Below are 20,428 nucleotides of genomic sequence, written 5' to 3'. Positions count from 1 at the left end.
GGTCTCTTTGAATTAACCTTACATGGAGTTCATTGAGCTTCTTGGATGTTTATATTCATGTCTTTCATCAAATTTGGGAAGTGTTCACCCATTATTTTTTTTTTTAAAGTTTTTTATTGGTGTTCAATTTGCCAACATATAGAATAACACCCAGTGCTCATCCCATCAAGTGCCCCCCCCCAGTGCCTGTCACCCAGTCACCCCCACCCCCCACCCACCTCCCTTTCTACCACCCCTTGTTCGTTTCCCAGAGTTAGGAGTCTCTCATGTTCTGTCTCCCTTTCTGATATTTCCCACTCATTTTTTCTCCTTCCCCCTTTATTCCCTTTCACTATTTTTTATATTCCCCAAATGAATGAGACCATATAATGTTTGTCCTACTCCGATTGACTTATTTCACTCAGCATAATACCCTCCAGTTCCATCCATGTCGAAGCAAATTCACCCATTATTTCCTCACATATTTTCTCTGCTCCTTTCTCTCTTCCTTTGGGACTCCTATGATGCATATGTTGGTCAGTGTCCCACAGGTCCCTAAGGCTCTATTCACTTTTCTTCCATCTTTTTTTCTTTCTGTTTCTGAATCTTGATTATGTCCATTATTCTCTTTTCAAGTTTACTGATTCTTTACTCTACCTGCTTAAATCTACCTCAAATCCATCTAGTAAAGTTTTCATTTTGGTTACTGTACCTTTTCAGCTCCAGAAATTCTTCAGTTTCTTTTTAGGTTCTCTCTCTATTGAGAGTTCCATTTTATTCACACATTGTTTTTTCTTTTCTTTGTCTATGTCTTTAGGTCTTTGAGCATCTTTAAGATGATTATTTAAAAGCAGTTGTCTAGTATATCTGCCATTAGGTTTCTCCACAGTTTTCTTTGAAAGGACCATACTTTCCTGTTTCTTTGTTATGCCTTATGATTTTTTTGTTGTTGAATACTGGTCATTTGAATTTAATAATGTGGGAACTCTGGAAATCAGATTCTCTTCCTTACCCAAAGTTTACCGTTTTGTTGTTGTTGTTGTTGGTCTTGTTTTTTTATTGTTTTAGAGTCTCAGTGCCAAGAATCACCTGAAAGTATAAACTTAATGTCTTCTTAAGTCTTTTCTGAGCTTTTTTCCCCTGGGTATGCAGAGTCACTTTCTAATTATACTGCGAATGCAGTGGCTTTTGATTGTCCTAGTCTTTAATGGCTGACTCTCAAAAGAGGAAAAAGCAAAAGATGAAGAAGGTGAAAGAGGGCCCTTGAAATCCCCTGAAATTCACTTCAGCCAAAGGAGAAAGGGCTTGTAACAATGGGTGGAGATGCAGCAAAGGTGGCTCCCCAACTTCTTTGGAACTCTCTGATCAATTAACAATCAGATCAGTTCCCCAATATTTGGAAGATAGAATCTTTTTCCCCATCCTGGTTCCCACATTTGTGAAGGTTGCTTCAGGAACACTTGCACAGATGCCTGCAATATGGCTGGGGGTAGGGAATGAGTAACTGCTACTGTGGTAAGAACTGAAATTGACTAAAATTAGTCTCAATTTACAACCCATATCTTCCCCTGGATTTTGGAAGCCTTTAGTAGATTCCAGAGTTCCAAATAGTTACATCAGGCAGATTCTGACTGGGCAAATGTTGTCTAGATAGGGAGACCAATGCCGGGTGCATCCTATTCTACTCTCTTCTAAGAGGCTAAAACATATTTTGTATCTTATTGAATGCCTTTTGGGGATCTTCAGATAGGATTGATTATATATAACTTTTCTGCCTTTATAACAATAGTCACTTTTATTGACAGATTCCTAATAATAAACCATCCTAACATTACTAGAATGTAGTCCTCTAACCATAACTACTGAAGCAAATGTAAACAGTAAAACTTGACCCCAAATTGCATACTGCAATAAGTCGCTTATTTCAGAATAAGGGCATTAATTAATTCTTTTATAGATGCACATGAGTTTCAACTTGATTTCTCTAATGTTCTGAGCACTAATTGGATGAAATTATCATTCTTATGGTGACATTTGAAACCTTGGGCTTTTTCCTAGAATATAGAAAAGAAAAATTTTGATAACAAAAAGATAGAATAAAATCATTAAATATACCTGATCCAAAAGAATGCTAAAAAGAAAAAAAAAGCAAGGAATGAGACAGCTGAAAACAAATAGTAGTGTGGAAGATTTAAAATCCCAACATATCAATAATCACATTATATGTAAATGGTCTAAATACTCCAATAGAAACAGCACCAGACAGAACAGATACCACTGGAAATCAGGACAGATGTAATCACAGTGAATGTAGATGAAAAGGAAAAGAGATGAAAGCAATTAGAAATATGTATTAGGGCACCCCGGGTGGCTCAGTGGTTTCACGCTGCCTTCGGCCCAGGGTGTGATCCTGGAGACTTGAGATCGAGTCCCACATCACGCTCCCTGCGTGGAGCCTGCTTCTCCCTCTGCTTGTGTCTCTGCCTCTCTCTCTGTGTCTCTCATGAATAAATAAAATCTTTAAAAAAATGTATATTATATATAGAAGACAGATAATTCAACATTAGAATAATGAGAAGAAAAGATGACTCAAATATATAATACAAGAACAAAGCCCCTGAAATGAAAAAAGAAAGTCAAGCAGTGTAAACCATCAGGCAATACATCAAACATTAAAGTCCTCAAACAATATAACATCTCTGAGCCTTTCTTGGAAAAAGTGCTTAATAATGACTGTAAATAAAAGTCTCTTCAAAATGGAGAATCTTAGAGAAAAACAAAGAAGCATGATGGCAAATCCTTTTGTGAAGAACTATTACTAAACAGCTTAGAAACGATTAGAAAAGTAATTATTATCTTGGATAATATAAAAACATAACTGTATTAAGAATTGGAAGTTGGAGAAAGGGGAGATGGAGAAAATATCAGTCATTATCTTCCAAATATTTAAAAGGAATATATAGTTTTTTTAAAAACCTGAATATTTCATAATCTCTTAACCTTGAAGGGATCTTTTAAGAAATAACCTTTGATTAAGAAATAAATATTTGAGGGCAGCCTGGGTGGCTCAGTGGTTTGGCGCCGTCTTCGGCCAAGAGCATGATCCTGGAGACCCGGGATCGAGTACCACATCGGGCTCCCTGCATGGAGCCTGCTTCTCCCTCTGCTTGTGCCCCTGCCTCTCTCTCTCTCTCGTGAATAAATAAATAAAATCTTAAAAAAAAAAAAAAAGAAAAAGAAATATTTGAGGGTTGCCTGGGTGGCTGTGGGTTGATTGTCCTTGGTTTCAGTTCAGGTCATGACCTCATGATTGGATCTGGCCCTACAGAGGACTCTGTACTTAGCATAGAGTCTGCTTGAGATTCTTTCCCCTTCCTCCTCCTTCCCCCTCTACTTCTGCCCCTGCTCGCACTCTCTCTCTCTCTAAAATAAATAGGTGGGTACCTGGGTGGCTCAGCAGTTGAGCATCTGCCTTTGGCTTAGGTCATGATCCCAGAGTCTTGGGATGGAGTCCCGCATCAGGCTCCCTATACAGAGTTTGCTTCTCCTTCTGCTTATATCTCTGCTTCTCTCTCTGTATCTCTCATGAATAAATAAATAAAATCTTAAACCAAATAAGCAAATAAAATCTTTTTAAAAAGAAATATTTGAAGGTTAATCCTACAAAAATGCTTTTCTTTATTTTTCTTTAAAGCAAATTGAACTTATTCTCTTTTTTAACAAGTAGGATGTGTAACAAGCCCTTTTATATTAAAAAAAATTTCTTGGTTTCCCTCCATCTATTTTATATACCTATACGAAGATGTCTGGGATGATGTATGCCTAATGTGAACAGTGGAAATTTCTGGGTATTTATTGCAATGTGGGAGTGACTTATATTTTGACCTTTGCCTTTTTGAATTGTTTCAGTTCTTTTTTATGAATACATACCTATTTTATAAAAACAAGGGTGATTATTTTGTGCATATTAAAAGACATCTAATGAAAGAAGTCTAAGTACGTACAGTTGACCTTTGAACAATATGGTTTTAAACTGCACTGGTCCACTTACATGTTGATTTTCTTCAGTACAATACAGAACTAAAAATGCAGTTTTCCTCTTTATGATTTTCTTAATATTTTTCTCTAGCTTACTTAATTATAAGAATATAGTACATAATACATATAACATACAAACATATGTTAGTTGATGGTATATGTTATCAGTAAGGCTTCCAGTCAGTAATAGTTATTAGTAGTTAAGTTTTGCAGGAGTTTATGACCCAGCAATTGCACTGCTGGGGATTTACCCCAAAGATACAGATGCAGTGAAACAGCAGGACACCTGCACCCCAATGTTTATAGCAGTAATGTCCACAATAGCCACATTGTGGAAGGAGCCTCGGTGTCCATCGAAAGATGAATGGAAAGATGATGTGGTCTATATATACAATGGAATATTCCTCAGCCATCAGAAATGACAAATACCCACCATTTGCTTCAACGTGGATGGAACTGGAGGGTATTATCCTGAGTGAAGTAAGTCAATCGGAGGACAGTCATTATATGTTTCGCTCATAGGGCGAATATAAAAAGTAGTGAAAGGGAATAAAGGGGAAAGGAGAGAAAATGAGTGGGAAATATCAGTGACGGTGACAGAACATGAGAGACTCCTAACTCTGGGAAACAAACAAGGGGTGGTGGAAAGGGAAATAGGTGGGGGGGTTGGGGTGACTGGGTGATGGGCACTGAGGGGGACACTTGACAGGATGAGCACTGGGTGTTATGCTATATGTTGGCAAATCGAACCCCAATAAAAAAATATACAAGAAAAAAAAAGGTTTGTGGGAGTCTAAAGTTATACATGAATTTTCAACTATGTAGGTGGTCAGGCTCCCAACCCATGCACTGTTCAAGGGTCAGTTGTATAAATCTAGATTAGTTAACAATGATAATTCTGTTTTTATTTATACTCATATTTTTTTTCATTTCTGATTTTTTTTAAGTTTTTGGTTATAAATGAAGTTTTTGGTTATATATAATACTAAAATTGTACCCTAAATCATGATCTTTAGGGGCTTTTATGTTACAGTAAAACTGAAGCAGAAAGTATGCCTAAGGGGATCCCTGGGTGGCTCAGCGGTTTAGCACCTGTCTTTGGCCCAGGGTGCGATCCTGGAGTGCCGGAATCGAGTCCCAAGTCGGGCTCCTGGCATGGAGCCTGCTTCTCCCTCTGCCTGTGTCTCTGCCTCTCTCTCTCTCTCTCTCTCTCTCTCTCTCTATGTCTATCATGAATAAATAAATAAATCTTTAAAAAAATAAAATAAAATTCATTAAAAAGAAAGTATGCCTAAGAGTCACCTCATGTATAAATAAAACATTCAAGCAAGCACAGTTGTTAAAATTTATTGAATTTGTGGAAACAAAATTTTTGTGTTAATATCAAGTAAATAAACTAATCTCTGAAGAGGCCAGCTCATTTTTCAAATCTCTACTAACACCTCAGAGATTTCACACATTCAGCTTCTCTCCTAGATTTCATTGGAGAAGCAGAGCTAAGCAGACCATAGTCATTAGCATAATTCATTTTCCTGACAGTACTGGGTCCTCTTTGTAGCCATGAGACTACAAATATATTAATAAACATATCACTGATGACCATAATAAGAATAATACATTTTCTTTAGAATAGTGTTTTTATTTCTATTTTCAAGCATCTTCTCTTACCTCTCTGTCCCTTTCCCTACTCCCTTCCCCACAATAACCAGGAAAATGGGATTCTGTTACCTGTATACACGTGTAACATTACCTCATTAAAAAGAGGGGCACCTGGGTGGCTCAGTCGGCTAAATGTCTGTCTTTGGCTCAGGTCCTGGGAGTGCCATATCGGGCTCCACACTCAGCGGAGAGTCTGCTTCTCCCTTTCCCTCTGCCCCTCCCCCTGCTTGTGCGCGTGCACACACTCTCTCTCTCTCAAATGTAAAAGAAATTTACTTTAAAGAAAAAAAATAGAATCTTCCTCTTCCACTCCAAACTTTCAAGTAAATTTGCCTCCCTAAAGATGCTATGAATCTTGGAGCTTTGCTGCTTCATCCTGTCTCTTTGACAAGTACAGCTTTAACTTTTGTCAGTTTTGTCCTCACTGTTATTCTCTCTTCCCTCTCCCCTCACTTGTACTGTCTGCAATGAGAGAATGAGAGATTAGCCTGGTGCTTGAGCAAGTCCTATGCTACCAACATACAACTGAGTAGGAGTTTTTTACCCTACATGGTGACACAGGTGCTTGGTATAGTGTCAACTACACTCAGGTGGTTTTAGTTTCAAACTACTTCTTTATTTTTGCTTCCTGTGGAATCTTCTCCAAATTTTTCTTTATTTTTTTTTTAATTCACTCAACAAATATTTACTTTGTGTCCTCCACTATGCCAAAAGTGCAGAATAGAACTCAAAGCTCTAATTTTATTTGCTGAGGCTGCAGCCATATGCTTAGCATAATTTATAGTCAGTGGTCAATGATCAGTTTCAGGATATTCGAGCTTTATACATTTATTACTTCTCTAGCTATTTAGCCCAAAATATTACATGATAGTCTTAAGTACTTTGTATGATCCACTATGCAGAGCTTTGTGACTCCTCTAGTCCTTTCCCATCTTATCACTTTTATATAATTTATTTCCTTTTCAGTGACTTAACTAGTTACTCTTCAAGAACTTTAATCTTTTCTGACTCGATGTCTAAGTGATTAAGGTCACTGTGAATTCTGACTTGGTATCTCTCAGTGCTAAACACATTCCCTTCCTTTCTTTCATCTTGTCCTGCCATGAAAACACTGTTGAGATCTGCAAGAGAGATGGAAGGGAGACATACGTTTAAATGATTTCTAAGTGCCTATTCCCATAGTTAAAATTGTTGAGATATCACATCTGGACAATTGACATTTATCATTAGAATGTATTTCATTCTTAGAGCTGTGACGTTGGAATCCTTGAGCTGTGTGGGTAGTCATCCTGACAGGTTTGTTCGTTAAAACATGGGTCTCCTATTAAGTTTAAATGATCACTACAGTGAAAGACCTACAGCTGGAATGGAAGAAAAGCTGCAGAAAATTACTGAAATAAAGGATGGGATTTGGCAGACTGGGGTTGGAGCAAAAGAAGTGTGAAACAACAGGTGCCATGGGTTATCAGCATTTTTAATTAACATCTGTTTTTAGCCTGAAGCACTTTGCGGAGAATGCTTCACCAGGGCCTGTAGTCAGAGATAAACACAGACTATTGAGAAGTAGCTGAGTAGGAAAACATAAAGGTTTTCCTTGAGAGGGAATAATCTTGGAGGTTATTCACTGAATATACACATCAAAGGGAAACCCCTATTAAAACGATACATTTTTATATCATTTATTTTGATACTTAATGTATATATAAAGTCACAGTAAAGGTATGAAAAGCCACAATGCATAATAATACAAGTGTTCACTTCTACTTATACCTGGGCTTGGAACTTGGAGGTGGTTCTGAGGGGACTTTTGCCTTTTCTGCATAGTTTGAATTTTGAAAAGGAGACAATATTTATGTATTACATTCATAATTAGAATAAAAAAATTAATAATCTATGGCATAAGGTATTGTGGAAACTTAAGAATTTTTCATATTGGGGAAAAATGGAAAGAATTTTGAAAATAAAAACAAAGGCAATAAGGGTTTGGGCAAAGGAATGAAAGTTTTTTTTCTTTTTTAAATAGTTTTCTTGATTAGCTTTTGTTAGATATAAAAATGTTCACTAATGTCATCTAACAGTAAGATCCTAACTGTAAAATAAAAACAGTATATAACTCCAAGACACAAGCTTCCATTATTTTGCCTTTAGTCCAATGAAAAGTTCAGGTTTGGTTTGTTTTGCATTGTTTGTGGAAAGAAAACTTTCTTAGAAAATTTTTAATGGATACTACTATGTTACATATATTCTACATAAACTGCTAATTCAATTTTTTTTTAATTTTATTTTTTATTGGTGTTCAATTTGCCAACATATAGAATAACACCCAGTGCTCATGCCATCAAGTGCCCCACTCAGTGCCCGTCCCCCAGTCGCCCCCACCCCCCGTCCACCTCCCTTTCCACCACCCCTTGTTCATTTCCCAGAGTTAGGAGTCTCTCATATTCTGTCTCCCTTTCTGATATTTCCCACTCACTTTTTTCTCCTTTCCCCTTTATTCGCGTTCACTATTTTTTACATTCCCCAAATGAATGAGACCATATAATGTTTGTTCTTCTCCGATTGACTTATTTCACTCAGCATAATACCCTCCAGTTCCAAACACGTCGAAGCAAATGGTGGGTATTTGTCATTGATAATGGCCGAGTAATATTCCATTGTATATATAGACCACATCTTCTTTATCCATTCATCTATCAGTGGACACCGAGGCTCCTTCCACAGTTTGGCTATTGTGGACATTGCTGCTATAAACATTGGGGTGCAGGTGTCCCTAGCATTTCACTGCATCTGTTATCTTTGGAGTAAATCCCCAGCAGTGCAATTGCTGGGTCATAGGGCAGATCTATTTTTAACTCTGAGGAACCTCCACACAGTTATCCAGAGTGGCTGCACCAGTTCACATTCCCACCAACAGTGCAAGAGGGCTCCCCTTTCTCCACATCCTCTCCAACATTTGTTGTTTACTGTCTTGTTAATTTTACCCATTCTCACTGGTGTGAGGTGGTGTCTCATTGTGGTTTTGAATTTGTATTTCCCTGATGGCCAGCGATGCAGAGCATTTTCTCATGTGCTTGTTGGCCATGTGTGTGTCTTCCTCTGTGAGATTTCTTTTCATGTCTTTTGCCCATTTCATGATTGGATTGTTTCTTTGCTGTTGAGTTTAATAAGTTCTTTATAGATCTTGGATACTAGCCCTTTAACTGAAATGTCATTTGCGAATATCTTCTCCCATTCTGTAGGCTGTCTTTTAGTTTTGTTGACTGTTTCTTTTGCTGTTCAAAAGCTTCTTATCTTGATGAGGTCCCAATAGTTCATTTTTCCTTTTGTTTCCCTTGCCTTTATGGATGTATCTTGCAAGAAGTTACTGTGGCCAAGTTCAAAAAGGGTATTGCTTGTGTTCTCCTCTAGGATTTTGATGGAATCTTGTCTTACATTTAGATCTTTCATCCATTTTGAGTTTATCTTTGTGTATGGTGTAAGAGAATGGTCCAGTTTCATTCTTCTGCATGTGGATGTCCAATTTTCCCAGCACCATTTTTTGAAGAGACTGTCTTTCTTCCAGTGGGTAGTCTTTCCTGCTTTGTCGAATATTAGTTGACCATAAAGTTGAGGGTCCACTTCTGGATTCTCTATTCTGTTCCATTGATCTATGTGTCTGTTTTTGTGCCAGTACCACACTATCTTGATGACCACAGCTTTGTAGTACAACCTGAAATCCGGCATTGTGATGCCCCCAGCTAAGGTTTTCTTTCTTAAAATTCCCCTGGCTATTTGGGGTCTTTTTTTTTTTAAGATTTTATTTATTTATTCATAGACACGAGAGAGAGAGGCAGAGACACAGGCAGAGGGAGAAGCAGGCTCCATGCAGGGAGCCCGACGTGGGACTCGATCCCGGGTCCCCAGATCACACCCCAGGCTGCAGGCAGCACCAGACCGCTGTGCCACCAGGGCTACCCTACTCGGGGTCTTTTCTGATTCCACACAAATCTTAAGATGATTTGTTCCAACTCTCTGAAGAAAGTCCATGGTATTTTGGTAGGGATTCCATTAAATGTGTAAATTGCCCTAGGTAGCATTGACATTTTCACAATATTAATTCTTCCAATCCATGAGCATGGAATATTTTTCCATCTCATTGTGTTTTCCTCAATTTCTTTCAGAAGTGTTCTGTAGTTTTTAGGGTATAGATCCTTTACCTCTTTGGTTAGGCTTATTCCTAGGTATTTTATGCTTTTGGGTGCAATTGTAACTGGGATTGACTCCTTAATTTCTCTTTCTTCAGTCTTATTGTTAGTGTATAGAAATGCCACTGACTTCTGGGCATTGATTTTGTATCCTGCCACACTGCCAAATTGCTGTATGAGTTCTAACAATCTTGGGGTGGAGTCTTTTGCATTTTCTATGTAGAGTATCATGTCATCTGCAAAGAGGGAGAGTTTGACTTCTTCTTTGCCAATTTGAATGCCTTTTATTTCTTTTTGTTGCCTGATTGCTGAGGCTAGGACTTCAGGTACTATGTTGAATAGCAGTGGTGAGAGTGGACATCCCTGTAGTGTTCCTGATCTTAGGGGAAAGTCTCCCAGTGTTTCCCCATTGAGAATGATATTTGCTGTGGGCTTTTCGTAGATGGCTTTTAAGATGCTGAGGAATGTTCCCTCTGTCCCTACACTCTGAAGAGTTTTAATCAGGAATGGATGCTGTATTTTGTCAAATGCTTTCTCTGCGTCTATTGAGTGGATCATATGGTTCTTGTTTTTTCTCTTGTTGATGTGATCAGTTATGTTGATTGTTTTACGAGTGTTGAACCAACCTTGTATCCCAGGGATAAATCCCAGTTGGTGCTGAAGGGTAGCAGTAAATTACTCACATTATAAGTCTTAACCTGCACCTGGAACTGATGGCTGGGGCGTGGTGCAAAGTGGGGGGTGGGATAACTCAGAGACAGCTGTTAGAAAGATAGTCTGTGTATAAGAGAAGCCCACAGGTTAAGGGGAGGGAATCCTTTATTCCACAAATTCCCCCATTCCAGCCTTTTGGAAGAGCGTGGCTGGGATCTAGCCTATTCTGAGTGTGATCTGAGAAAGCCTACAACTCATGCAAGCAGAGGAGAATGCCATGCTGCTGTGAATGAGCTACCACAGGGCACACAGGTGGTCTAGTTGGTCACAGTTTTTATGAGTCTCCCTCTTGCCAAATGTACTTTTTTCCTACAAATGATAAAAATAAGACTTCCTAAGGCAAATGGCTTCAAATGTGTCATTTAGTGTAGGTTTATGTACCTTTTATGTAGAGGATAAAAGGAAAGACACCAACTTAGTTTTCTTTCCAGAGGCTTCTAATCTAATTATCAGTCAGTATTGATTGATTAATAAAAATATTAATAAAACTTTCATAATTTGCTTTCATTGCATGGCTTATTTTGTACTGTAATAGTAAATTAATCAGAAATAATTTATCTTTGCAAATTATATATAGAGAGATGGGGTAGAAAATACTTGTTAATTTGACACAATACAAGATGGAAATTTTAGGTGGCTTTCAGGTTAACAAAATTATTATAGGAAAATTTTAATACATTATGATCTAACAAATAAATACACTTAAACTGAGATCTAGTTTTACCTTTGAAACTTACACCCAACACAAAAACCATCAGTTATAATTTTAGTAAAGCACAAGACACTTCTAACAAACTCATGGTTCTAGAATAAATCAGGAACTTTGAGCTAGATTGTTACTTCTGTCCCACTTTACAGACAAAAGTTAACATAAACAGCCAGTGCATATAAATTTTTGACAGATTTATTAATCACAAATTTTTATTACTATGCTCAACATACAGGCATACAGACCTATTGGTTCAGCAGGAGAAACTGGAGGCAAACTCAGTTGAAGTTTCTATGAAATGATTCTAAGAAACATATCTCCCTCTCTCAGCTTGTTTTATAGGACCACTATTTAACTGGTATTTCATGAACTCAGCTATCATGGAAGGTCTTGATGTCCTTAGGACCAGAATATGTTGACATATTTGTTCTAAGAAATCCTGACTGAACAGTTTATTAATTTGAGTCTTTTCTCTCTTCTTTTTAATAAGGTTGACTAATGGTTTATCTATCTTATTAATTCTTTCAAAGAACCAACTCCTGGTTTTGTTGATTCGGGTCTCCATTTCATTGAGTTCTGCTCGAATCTTTATTAAATCTCTTCTTCTGCTGGGTGTAGGATCTATTTGCTGTTTTTTCTCCAGCTCTTTTAGGTGAAACAGTAGTTATGAACAGCCCCTCTACTAAGTATTGAAGAGGATGCACTTGTTAGGAATGCTCCCTTAAGTCTTAATTTACAGTTCTAGTGTAGCACTTGCAGACTGAGGTTTTAGTCAGTTGTGGAAGTTGTTCTCAGTAATTTTTGAAAAGCCCAAGCACTAGAGTCAAATAGAACTAAGTTTGAAATCCAGCTTCATTATTTACTAGATTCATAAGCTCTTATTTCCATTTTACAGATGAGGAATTTATAAACCTCAGACATCATTTCAAAATTATAAATAATAAATTAGAAGTTACTAGCATCGGGGGATCCCTGAGTGGCTCAGTGTTTCAGCGCCTGCCTTTGGCCCAGGGCATGATGCTGGAGACCCGGGATCAAGTCGCACATCGGGCTCCCAGCATGGAGCCTGCTTCTCCCTCTGCCTGTGTCTCTGCCTCTCTTTCTCTTTCTCTGCATCTATCATGAATAAATAAATAAAATCTTTAAAAAAAGTTACTAGCATGTATTAAGTACTTAATAAGTGTGATAGCTACTTTTACTGTGTTTATGGCTCCTTCTACTATACTGTGAGTTGCTTGAAGTCAAGAACTAACATCGTTTTTCTAACCTTTTGACTTCTGGCACAGGATCTTGTGCATTAGAGATATTTTATAAACACCCTATAGGGATCCCTGGGTGGCGCAGCGGTTTGGCGCCTGCCTTTGGCCCAGGGCGCGATCCTGGAGACCCGGGATCGAATCCCACATCGGGCTCCGGTGCATGGAGCCTGCTTCTCCCTCTGCCTGTGTCTCTGCCTCTCTCTCTCTCTCTGTGACTATCATGAATAAATAAATAAAATCTTTAAAAAAAAAAAATAAATAAATAAACACCCTATAAAAGTAAATATACTTATAGGTGACAATGTAGCTGATGATAACTTTTGAATGATACGAATTTGAAAGCTTGTAGAGTTCAAAATGATAGAATTCTGGGCTCCTAACAGGCTGTAGAAGCCAACGAGGGGGCTGGCTCATTTCTTTGTAGAGCCAAACCTGGAAGCCATTTGGTCATTCCTTTTTAATAAACACAAGATGGCATTTCTAATCTGGAATTCAGGAACCCAAGAATCAGAAACCTGATCTAAAGAAGAAGGACCTACAAGCCTGCAGCACATAGTTCCTTTTTTTTTTTTTTTTTTTTTTTTTCTAGTGCTATTAGAGCAGTGCTCTGGTAGAGGGTGCAAGTTTTGGAGCCAGACTGCTATACAGGTAGCAATAGGACCTTGAGTAAGTTTAAAGTGCCAGATTTATTTAGGAAATAAAAATAAAGAATGCCCAGTGAAATGTGAATTTCAGAACTGTTCAGTATAAGTAAGTCCCAAATATTATATGGGATATACTTAACACTAAAGAATTATTCATTATCTCAAATTCTAAAAATTTAACTGATTATATTGTGTATGGCAACTTTTACTTAACCTCTCTGTGCTTGAATTTTCTCATTGTTAAATGGAAGATAATAATAGTACCAATCTGATAGGGTTGTGAACATTACATGAGTTAATACATAGAAAGTACTTAGAATAGTAACTAGTATAGAGAAGATCTCAATAAATGGTACTTTGCTACCGTTGTTACCGTGGGTGTTGATGGGGTTATAACATTTATTGAAGATATTATTGCTGAGACTTCTGTCAGGTGTGATAATTAACTGGTAACAGATCTATCACCAGAGACATCTATTAAACTGGAAAAAAATGTATTAAAATTTGTTTTTAGAGATTAAGTGATTGACAGTGCAGGACTCTGATCCCTGAGAGTGAAAAACAAATGAGACCAATTTTATAATCTCCCAGTTTTCCAATGGTGCGGGAGGGGAGGGGAGGAGCACTATCTAACTAGAGAGCAAGGAGGGGGAACCCAAGCAGAACACGGCTGTTTGTTGCATTGGTCGGAGTTCAGGGAATATGAGACAACTGGAATTTGTGGGTTTGTGTGCTGGAGAGGTAGATGCTGTGCAGAGAAGGAGCTCCAGAAATCTGCATAAGGGTCAGTTTAGGAGTTCCCTAAACTGTGCTTGCATAGAACAAGACTTCTCAAGGCTGGGCAAAGGCAATGACAAGACAGGTCCATGTCTCCCAGGAATGGACCTGCCTGAGAATCCCTGCTTCATCATTCATTGTTTGGGTACAGCTTGAGGGAATGTAGCTTCAGTTTAGGAGTAGTGATGAATTTTAGATCACAAGAGCTGAAGCTATTGATCTATTTTGTTCCCTGAAGTCAGAGATCTCAGAGATGCATTCTTATGCATACCACTGTACAGATCTTTTTTTCCACATAGGTTCAGAGAGCAGCTACTCCATGGAAACTGAAGACAAAAAGGGAAGTTAGTAAGATAAAACTCTGTCTATTGTCACTGCATTTCATCTCATGGCTGCAAATAGCATTCATCCTTTCCCTCATCCACTATCCGCTTTCTTTCCTTTTGTATGATATGCCATTGCCAGGCATTTCCACTTCATTGAGTATTGGCCATTGTGGGTTTTTCCCCCCAGGCTTTTATGAGCCATTCCAATAGCAATTTATCCCAGCCCCCTGGAGTCCTTGATGAGGATGTTAAATTCCATATCCTGAAAGAGTATGCCCACATTAATGAATTCTTATTTATCCTATCTTCCATTCCAAGCCCTATTTTCTTACTGGCACATGCTGGCTAAATCTTGGAACTCTTTAAGTGTGCGGTCCCCTGGTTTATCATATCTATCATGTTTCCAGCTGGATTGTGCTGAAATTTAAACCCAGTTATCAGCTGGCAACCAGGAGAGGAGAAGGGGCATTTTCTGAGGGGAGGGAACATTTATTGGGTTGTGGGGAGAGGTCTTCACAGGATCGTCTACCACAGTAGAAGTGCTAGCTCAGATTCAAGGGTTCTGCACTGTCAACACCCTCAAAGCCTACCCAGAAATCAGGATCCCAAGTGTTTTTAAACAGGATATTGACTAGCAAAGTGAATTTGTCTTGGTGATACATCCAAATATCTCTAGAACCCTGTGACTCTGTTAGGTCTCCCACCTGTCAACTGTGTCTGCTTTTCAAATGCAGATGATAAGGATCTCTGTAATCTACCAAAGTGGTTCCCTGGCTATTAACTGTTTGAAAATAACACTCAGAAAAAGGAAAGAAATGACAAGAGCACTCAGTCTCTCATAATGCTTCCTTACGGCATAAATACAACTTAGTAGTAATCAGCATATTCCATTGTCTACTTAGTAAGTATTGCCCATCCACAGCCTCTGCCATACCACAGAGCAGTTGTAAAGAGAGTTCTAAGGCTGTCAGAAGTCGTGAAGCTAATGTTGCCCATCTGAAGAATCCCATGTCACCCAGGAACAGGACTGCCTTGGTATCTCAACTACCCGCAGTCACTGCCCAGGAGCAGCTTGTGGAAAGTGTAGCCTTAACAGGAAAACACAATGATACATTTCAAAATGCAGCAGCTGGGGCTGTCAGTCAGTTATACTCCCTGCAGTAGGAGATCTGAGAGATATATTCTCATGAATGCCACATTGAGGTCTATAAATAGAAGTGGGAGAGATGACATGAAAACAGCAGAGTAGGGAGCTCCAAGAATCAGTCCTTCCACTGAAGCAATCATTAAGCAAACAAAACTGACAGAATTAACTTTAACTCTAGAATCTAATTTAAAAACATAACAATCAGGAGAGTGTGTAATAAAGACAGAGGATATTAAATATTGGTAAGAAAACATTACTGTATTTTTGTTTACCTGTCTACCATCCCCCATTCCCCAGTATGATAGTGGCCATGAGGACAGTGGTTAGCATTCCTGGTGTTACCTAGCTAGTGCCAGAGGACCATGATGGACCTTGTTCTAAAAAAAAAACTGGCTGTGCATTTTGTATTTTGACCAGTCTTGAGGTTTCCAGATTGACCCTTGCAGAGGCTTCATTTTGTTTTGCCTCCATCAGGCTGGAACAGCATCTCTGGCAAAAGCATTCACATATGTCAAAGGCATTTTTAAAGACATATAATATGCATAGCTGTCTCAGGCAAGAGGTGGAGAATGAGGAAAGCAGCAGTTGGACCAATAGGCCTGGGAAAGAGAAGACAGAGGAGAAAATATTTGGAGAACAAGGTCCTTGAAGGGCTACCACATATACCAGGGAATCACAGGTACAACACATATGCCTAAAACTGGATGCATGCTCAGAAATACCTGAGAGAACTCCAGTCATAAACCTCTGGAAGACCTTGGGCTCTGCATAAGCAAGCAGGGAAGGCTAGACAGAATTGTATGTAGGTAATTTGGCTAAGCAATGAAGGAGTATCCTAACTGCAAGCTGCTCTACAAAGACTGGGAGAGTTGTTTGTTGCTTCAGGATTTTTTTTTTTTTTAAAGATCTATCAGGTCATCTGTCAGAGATGTCAGTGATCACACATGACAAAGAATATAGGCCTTGCAAAAACAGTTTGAGAATGTGAGTAAACAAATGGATAAGTGCCCTCAATAGCACAGCAAAACTTGGAGAGGGGAAGAATCTGATTTCCAGAGTTATCACATTATGATACTCAAAATGTCTAATTTCAAAAAAAAAAAGAAATTGAAAGGCATACAAAGAAGCAGGCAAGTATGGTTCATTCACAGGAAAAAAAAAGTCGAGAGCATCACAGGAGAAGCCCAGGCATTGGGCTTATTAGACAAATACTTTATACCAACTAGGAGTTTAAATGAGCTCAAAGAGCTAAAGGAAACCATTGACAATGAACCAGAAGGATGATGTATTACCAGACAGAGAATACAATAAAGAGACCAAAATTATAAAGAGAAATCAAATAGAAAATTTTGAGCTGTAAGGTATAATCGTTGAAATGAAACACTTACTAGATTGGCTCAACACATTTGAACAGGCAGAAGAAAGAATCAGTGAATGTTAAAATAGGACAATTATCAAGTTAGAGGAACAGATAGAAAAAAAGGATGAAGAAAAATGAATAGAACCTGAGCAACGTGTGAGGTGCCATCAAGCATATGCATTATGGGAGTCTTAAAAGAAATTTTTGACTAGCAGCATGAATCTACATATCTAAGAAACATGATGAAATTCAAATAGAAGCAATTCAACAAGGTCCACATCAAAACACATTAGAATCAAAATTCAAAAGCCAAAAGGGAATCTTGAAAGTGGAAAGCAGAAAGCAACTTACCTTGTAGACAGGGTCCTCAGTAAGATTAACAGCTTATTTCTCATTAGAAACCATGGAGGTCAGAAAGTGGTGGGATGACATTTAATATGTACAAAGGAAAAAACCATAAACCAAGAATTCTACACTTGATCTTAGAGGTTAAAGGTCTCAACTCAGGATGTTAGCTGTGGATTTTTCATATATGTTTCTCTAAAATCAGGAACAAGACAAGGATGACCTCTCTCACCACTTTTATTCAGCATAGTACTGGAAGTCCTAGCTGCAGCCGCAGACAAGAAAATGAAATAAAAGTCATCCAAATGAGTAAGGAAGAAGTAAATCTTCCACTATTTGCAGACAACATGATACTATCTATAGAACATCCTAAAGACCACCAAATAACTACTAGAACTGATAAATAAATTCAGTAAACTTTCAGGATACAAAATCTGTTGCATTTCTATACACTAATAATAAAGTAACAGAGAAATTAAGAAAATAATGCCATTTGCATTTGTACCAAGGAATAAACTTAACCAAGGAGGTGAAAGACCTGTATTCTGAAAACTAAGAAATTGAAGATGGCACAAATGGAAAGGCATTTTATGCTTATGGAGTAGAAGAACCAATATTGTTAAAATGTCCATACTACCAAAACAACCTACACATTCAATACAATCCTTCTCAAACTTCCAATGGCACTGTTTATAGAACGGGAACAAATAATCCTTATATTTGTATGGAACCACAAAAGATCCTTAGAGCAATTTTGATAAAGAACAGAGCTGGAGGTATCACAATTCCAGATTTCTAGGTATACTACAAAGCTGAGATAATCAAGAGTATCACAAAAGTAGGGACATAGATCCATGGAACAGAACAGCCTAGAAGTAAACCTACACTTATATGATCAATTAATCTACAACAAAGGAGACAATGGGGAAAAGATAGTCTTTTCAACAGATGGTTCTGGGAAAACTGGAAAGCTACATGCAACAGAATGAACTGGACCACTTTCTTACACCATACACAAAAATAAAGTAGATTAAAGACCTAAACGTAAGACCTAAAAACCATAAAATTCCTAGAAGTAAACATAGACAGTAAAATTCTTCCACATAGGCTGTAGAAACAATATTGTACATATGTCACCTCAGGCAAGGGAAACAAAAGAAAAGTTAAACTATTGGGACTCCACCAAAATAAAAAGTATTTGCACAGCAAAGGAGAACACCAACAGAACAAAAGGGCAACCTAGTGAAGAGGGAAAATATTTGCAAATGATGTATCTGATAAGAGGGTAATATACAAAACATATAAAGAACTTACATAACACCAAAAACAAACAAACAAAAAAACAAAAAACAAACAACAACAACAACAAAAAAAAAACAAATAACCTGATTAAAATGAGCAAAGGACTTGAATCGACATTTTCCCGAAAAGGGCATACAGCTGGCTAACAGACACATGAAAATATATCAGCATCAACTAATCATCAGGGAATTGCAAAATCAAGACTACAGTGAGGTATTGCCTTACACCTGTCAGAATAGCTAGTACCAAAAAGACAAGGAATAACAAATGTTGATGAGAATGTAGAGATAAAGGAACCCTATGTGTTATGTGGCAGTGCAAACTGGTGCAGCCACTATGGAAAACAGTATGGAGATTCCTTAAAAAATTAAAAATAGAAATGTCAATGATTCAGGTAATTCCACTACTGGGTATTTACCCAAAGGAAGTGAAAACACTAATTAAAAAAGATACAGGCACCCCTATGTTAACTGCAGTATTACTTACAATAGTCAAGATTTGGATGCCCATTGATGAATGAAAGAAGAATATGTGATATGTATATTATATATGCCATGGACTGTTAGCCATAAAAAAGAATGTGATCTTGACATTTGTGATGACAGATACACATACCTAGAGGGTATAATGCTAAGTGAAATAAGTCAGTCGGAGAATGACAAATGCTATATAATTTCACTCATATATGGAATTTAAGAAATAAGACAAATGAACAAAGAAAAAGGTGAAAAATAGAGAGCATACTGATGGTTGCCAGAGGGAAGGCAGGTGGGGGGTGATGGGTGAAAGACATAAAAAGAGAGATAAGAGTACATTTTTCATCATGAGCACTGAATAATGTATGGAGTTGTAGAATCATTATATTATAAACCCAAAACTAATATAACATTTTATGTTAATACTTCAATATATATGTTGAAAAGAATTATATAACATATTATATATATTTTATATGTGAATTATATATAAAAGAATTCTACACCTGGCCAAGTCTTATACACTGAAAACTTAGAACTTATTCTTGTTAAGATGGCAGTACTATCCAAAGCAGTCTACAGATTCAATGCAACTCCAACCAAAATTCCAATGGCCTTTTTTTTTTTTAAAGAAATAGAAAAGGCGAGTTTACAAATTACATGAAATTGCAAAGGGCCCCATATAGCCCAAACAATCTTAAAAAAGAAGAAAGAGGACACATATTTCCTGATTTCAAAACTTACTACAACTGTTTTTTGTTTTTGTTTTTTTTACTAAATCAATAAGGTAATTCAATATATACTAGATGGTCTTTTCCAAAAATGCCACATAAACTATATACATCCATATGGGGGAAAAGTTAGTCTTGTCCTCTACCTCATGCCAACACAAATATTACCTGAAATGGATCACAGCCCTAAATGTAAAAGGTGAAATTATACAACTTCTAGAATGAGAATGACATCAAAATGACAGAATAAGTTTTTTTTTTTATCATCTTACCCCCAAGCGACACCAATTTAGATAATCACCCATGAATAAGAATGCCTTTGCGGAAGTCTGGGAGTCCAGTGGAAAAGTTCTAACACACCACTGGAGCAAAGAGGAAAAAAAAATCTTCAGGTTGGATGCATTGAATAAGGGTAAGAAGAGTGGTTTCATGTAACGTGTGTCATCCCTTCCCCAAAGCTGGCACAGCTCAATGCCAAGAGAGACCTCCTCAGCCCACAATTTCTCCAGCGGCTCAAAGTGAGAGCATGTAAGTGCTTGGTTTCCCAAGCTGTGCAGGTTGCTGCCAGAGACTCACTTCTTTCTCACCCATTTAGGATACTAAAGTGTGCTGTGTAACTAAGTGGTGGGGAGCAGCAGGAACAATAGCAATCACAGCTCTCAGAGGTCATCAAAGGGACACAGATCCTACTAACTGAATGGCAGACTGTTACCAGGAAGGCTGCCCACAAACTCATGAGGACACCTTTCCTATGGATCCCCAAAACTGGCATCAAGTA

At 37.8% G+C, this 20,428-nt stretch overlaps 1 protein-coding gene across 17 annotated transcripts in view; it reads left to right on the top strand.

Moving 5' to 3' along the window:
• Positions 1 to 20,428, top strand: part of WDPCP (WD repeat containing planar cell polarity effector) — a 429,099-nt gene that overhangs the window by 209,755 nt on the left and 198,916 nt on the right. The window contains exon 13 of one of the 17 annotated variants that reach the window (XM_072768578.1): positions 12,179 to 12,400. The exons of the other annotated variants lie outside the window; for them this stretch is intronic. Within the exon in view, the coding sequence (XP_072624679.1) occupies positions 12,179 to 12,182 (4 nt within the window). The 3' untranslated portion in view covers positions 12,183 to 12,400. Of the gene's footprint in view, positions 1 to 12,178; positions 12,401 to 20,428 lie in introns of those variants that run through there. 17 annotated transcript variants of the gene reach the window in all.

The sequence above is a fragment of the Canis lupus genome, chromosome 11 (genome assembly GCF_048164855.1).
Source record: "Canis lupus baileyi chromosome 11, mCanLup2.hap1, whole genome shotgun sequence".
In the NCBI taxonomy this organism is placed as follows: domain Eukaryota; kingdom Metazoa; phylum Chordata; class Mammalia; order Carnivora; family Canidae; genus Canis; species Canis lupus.
This window is presented reverse-complemented; position numbering and strand designations above follow the sequence as displayed.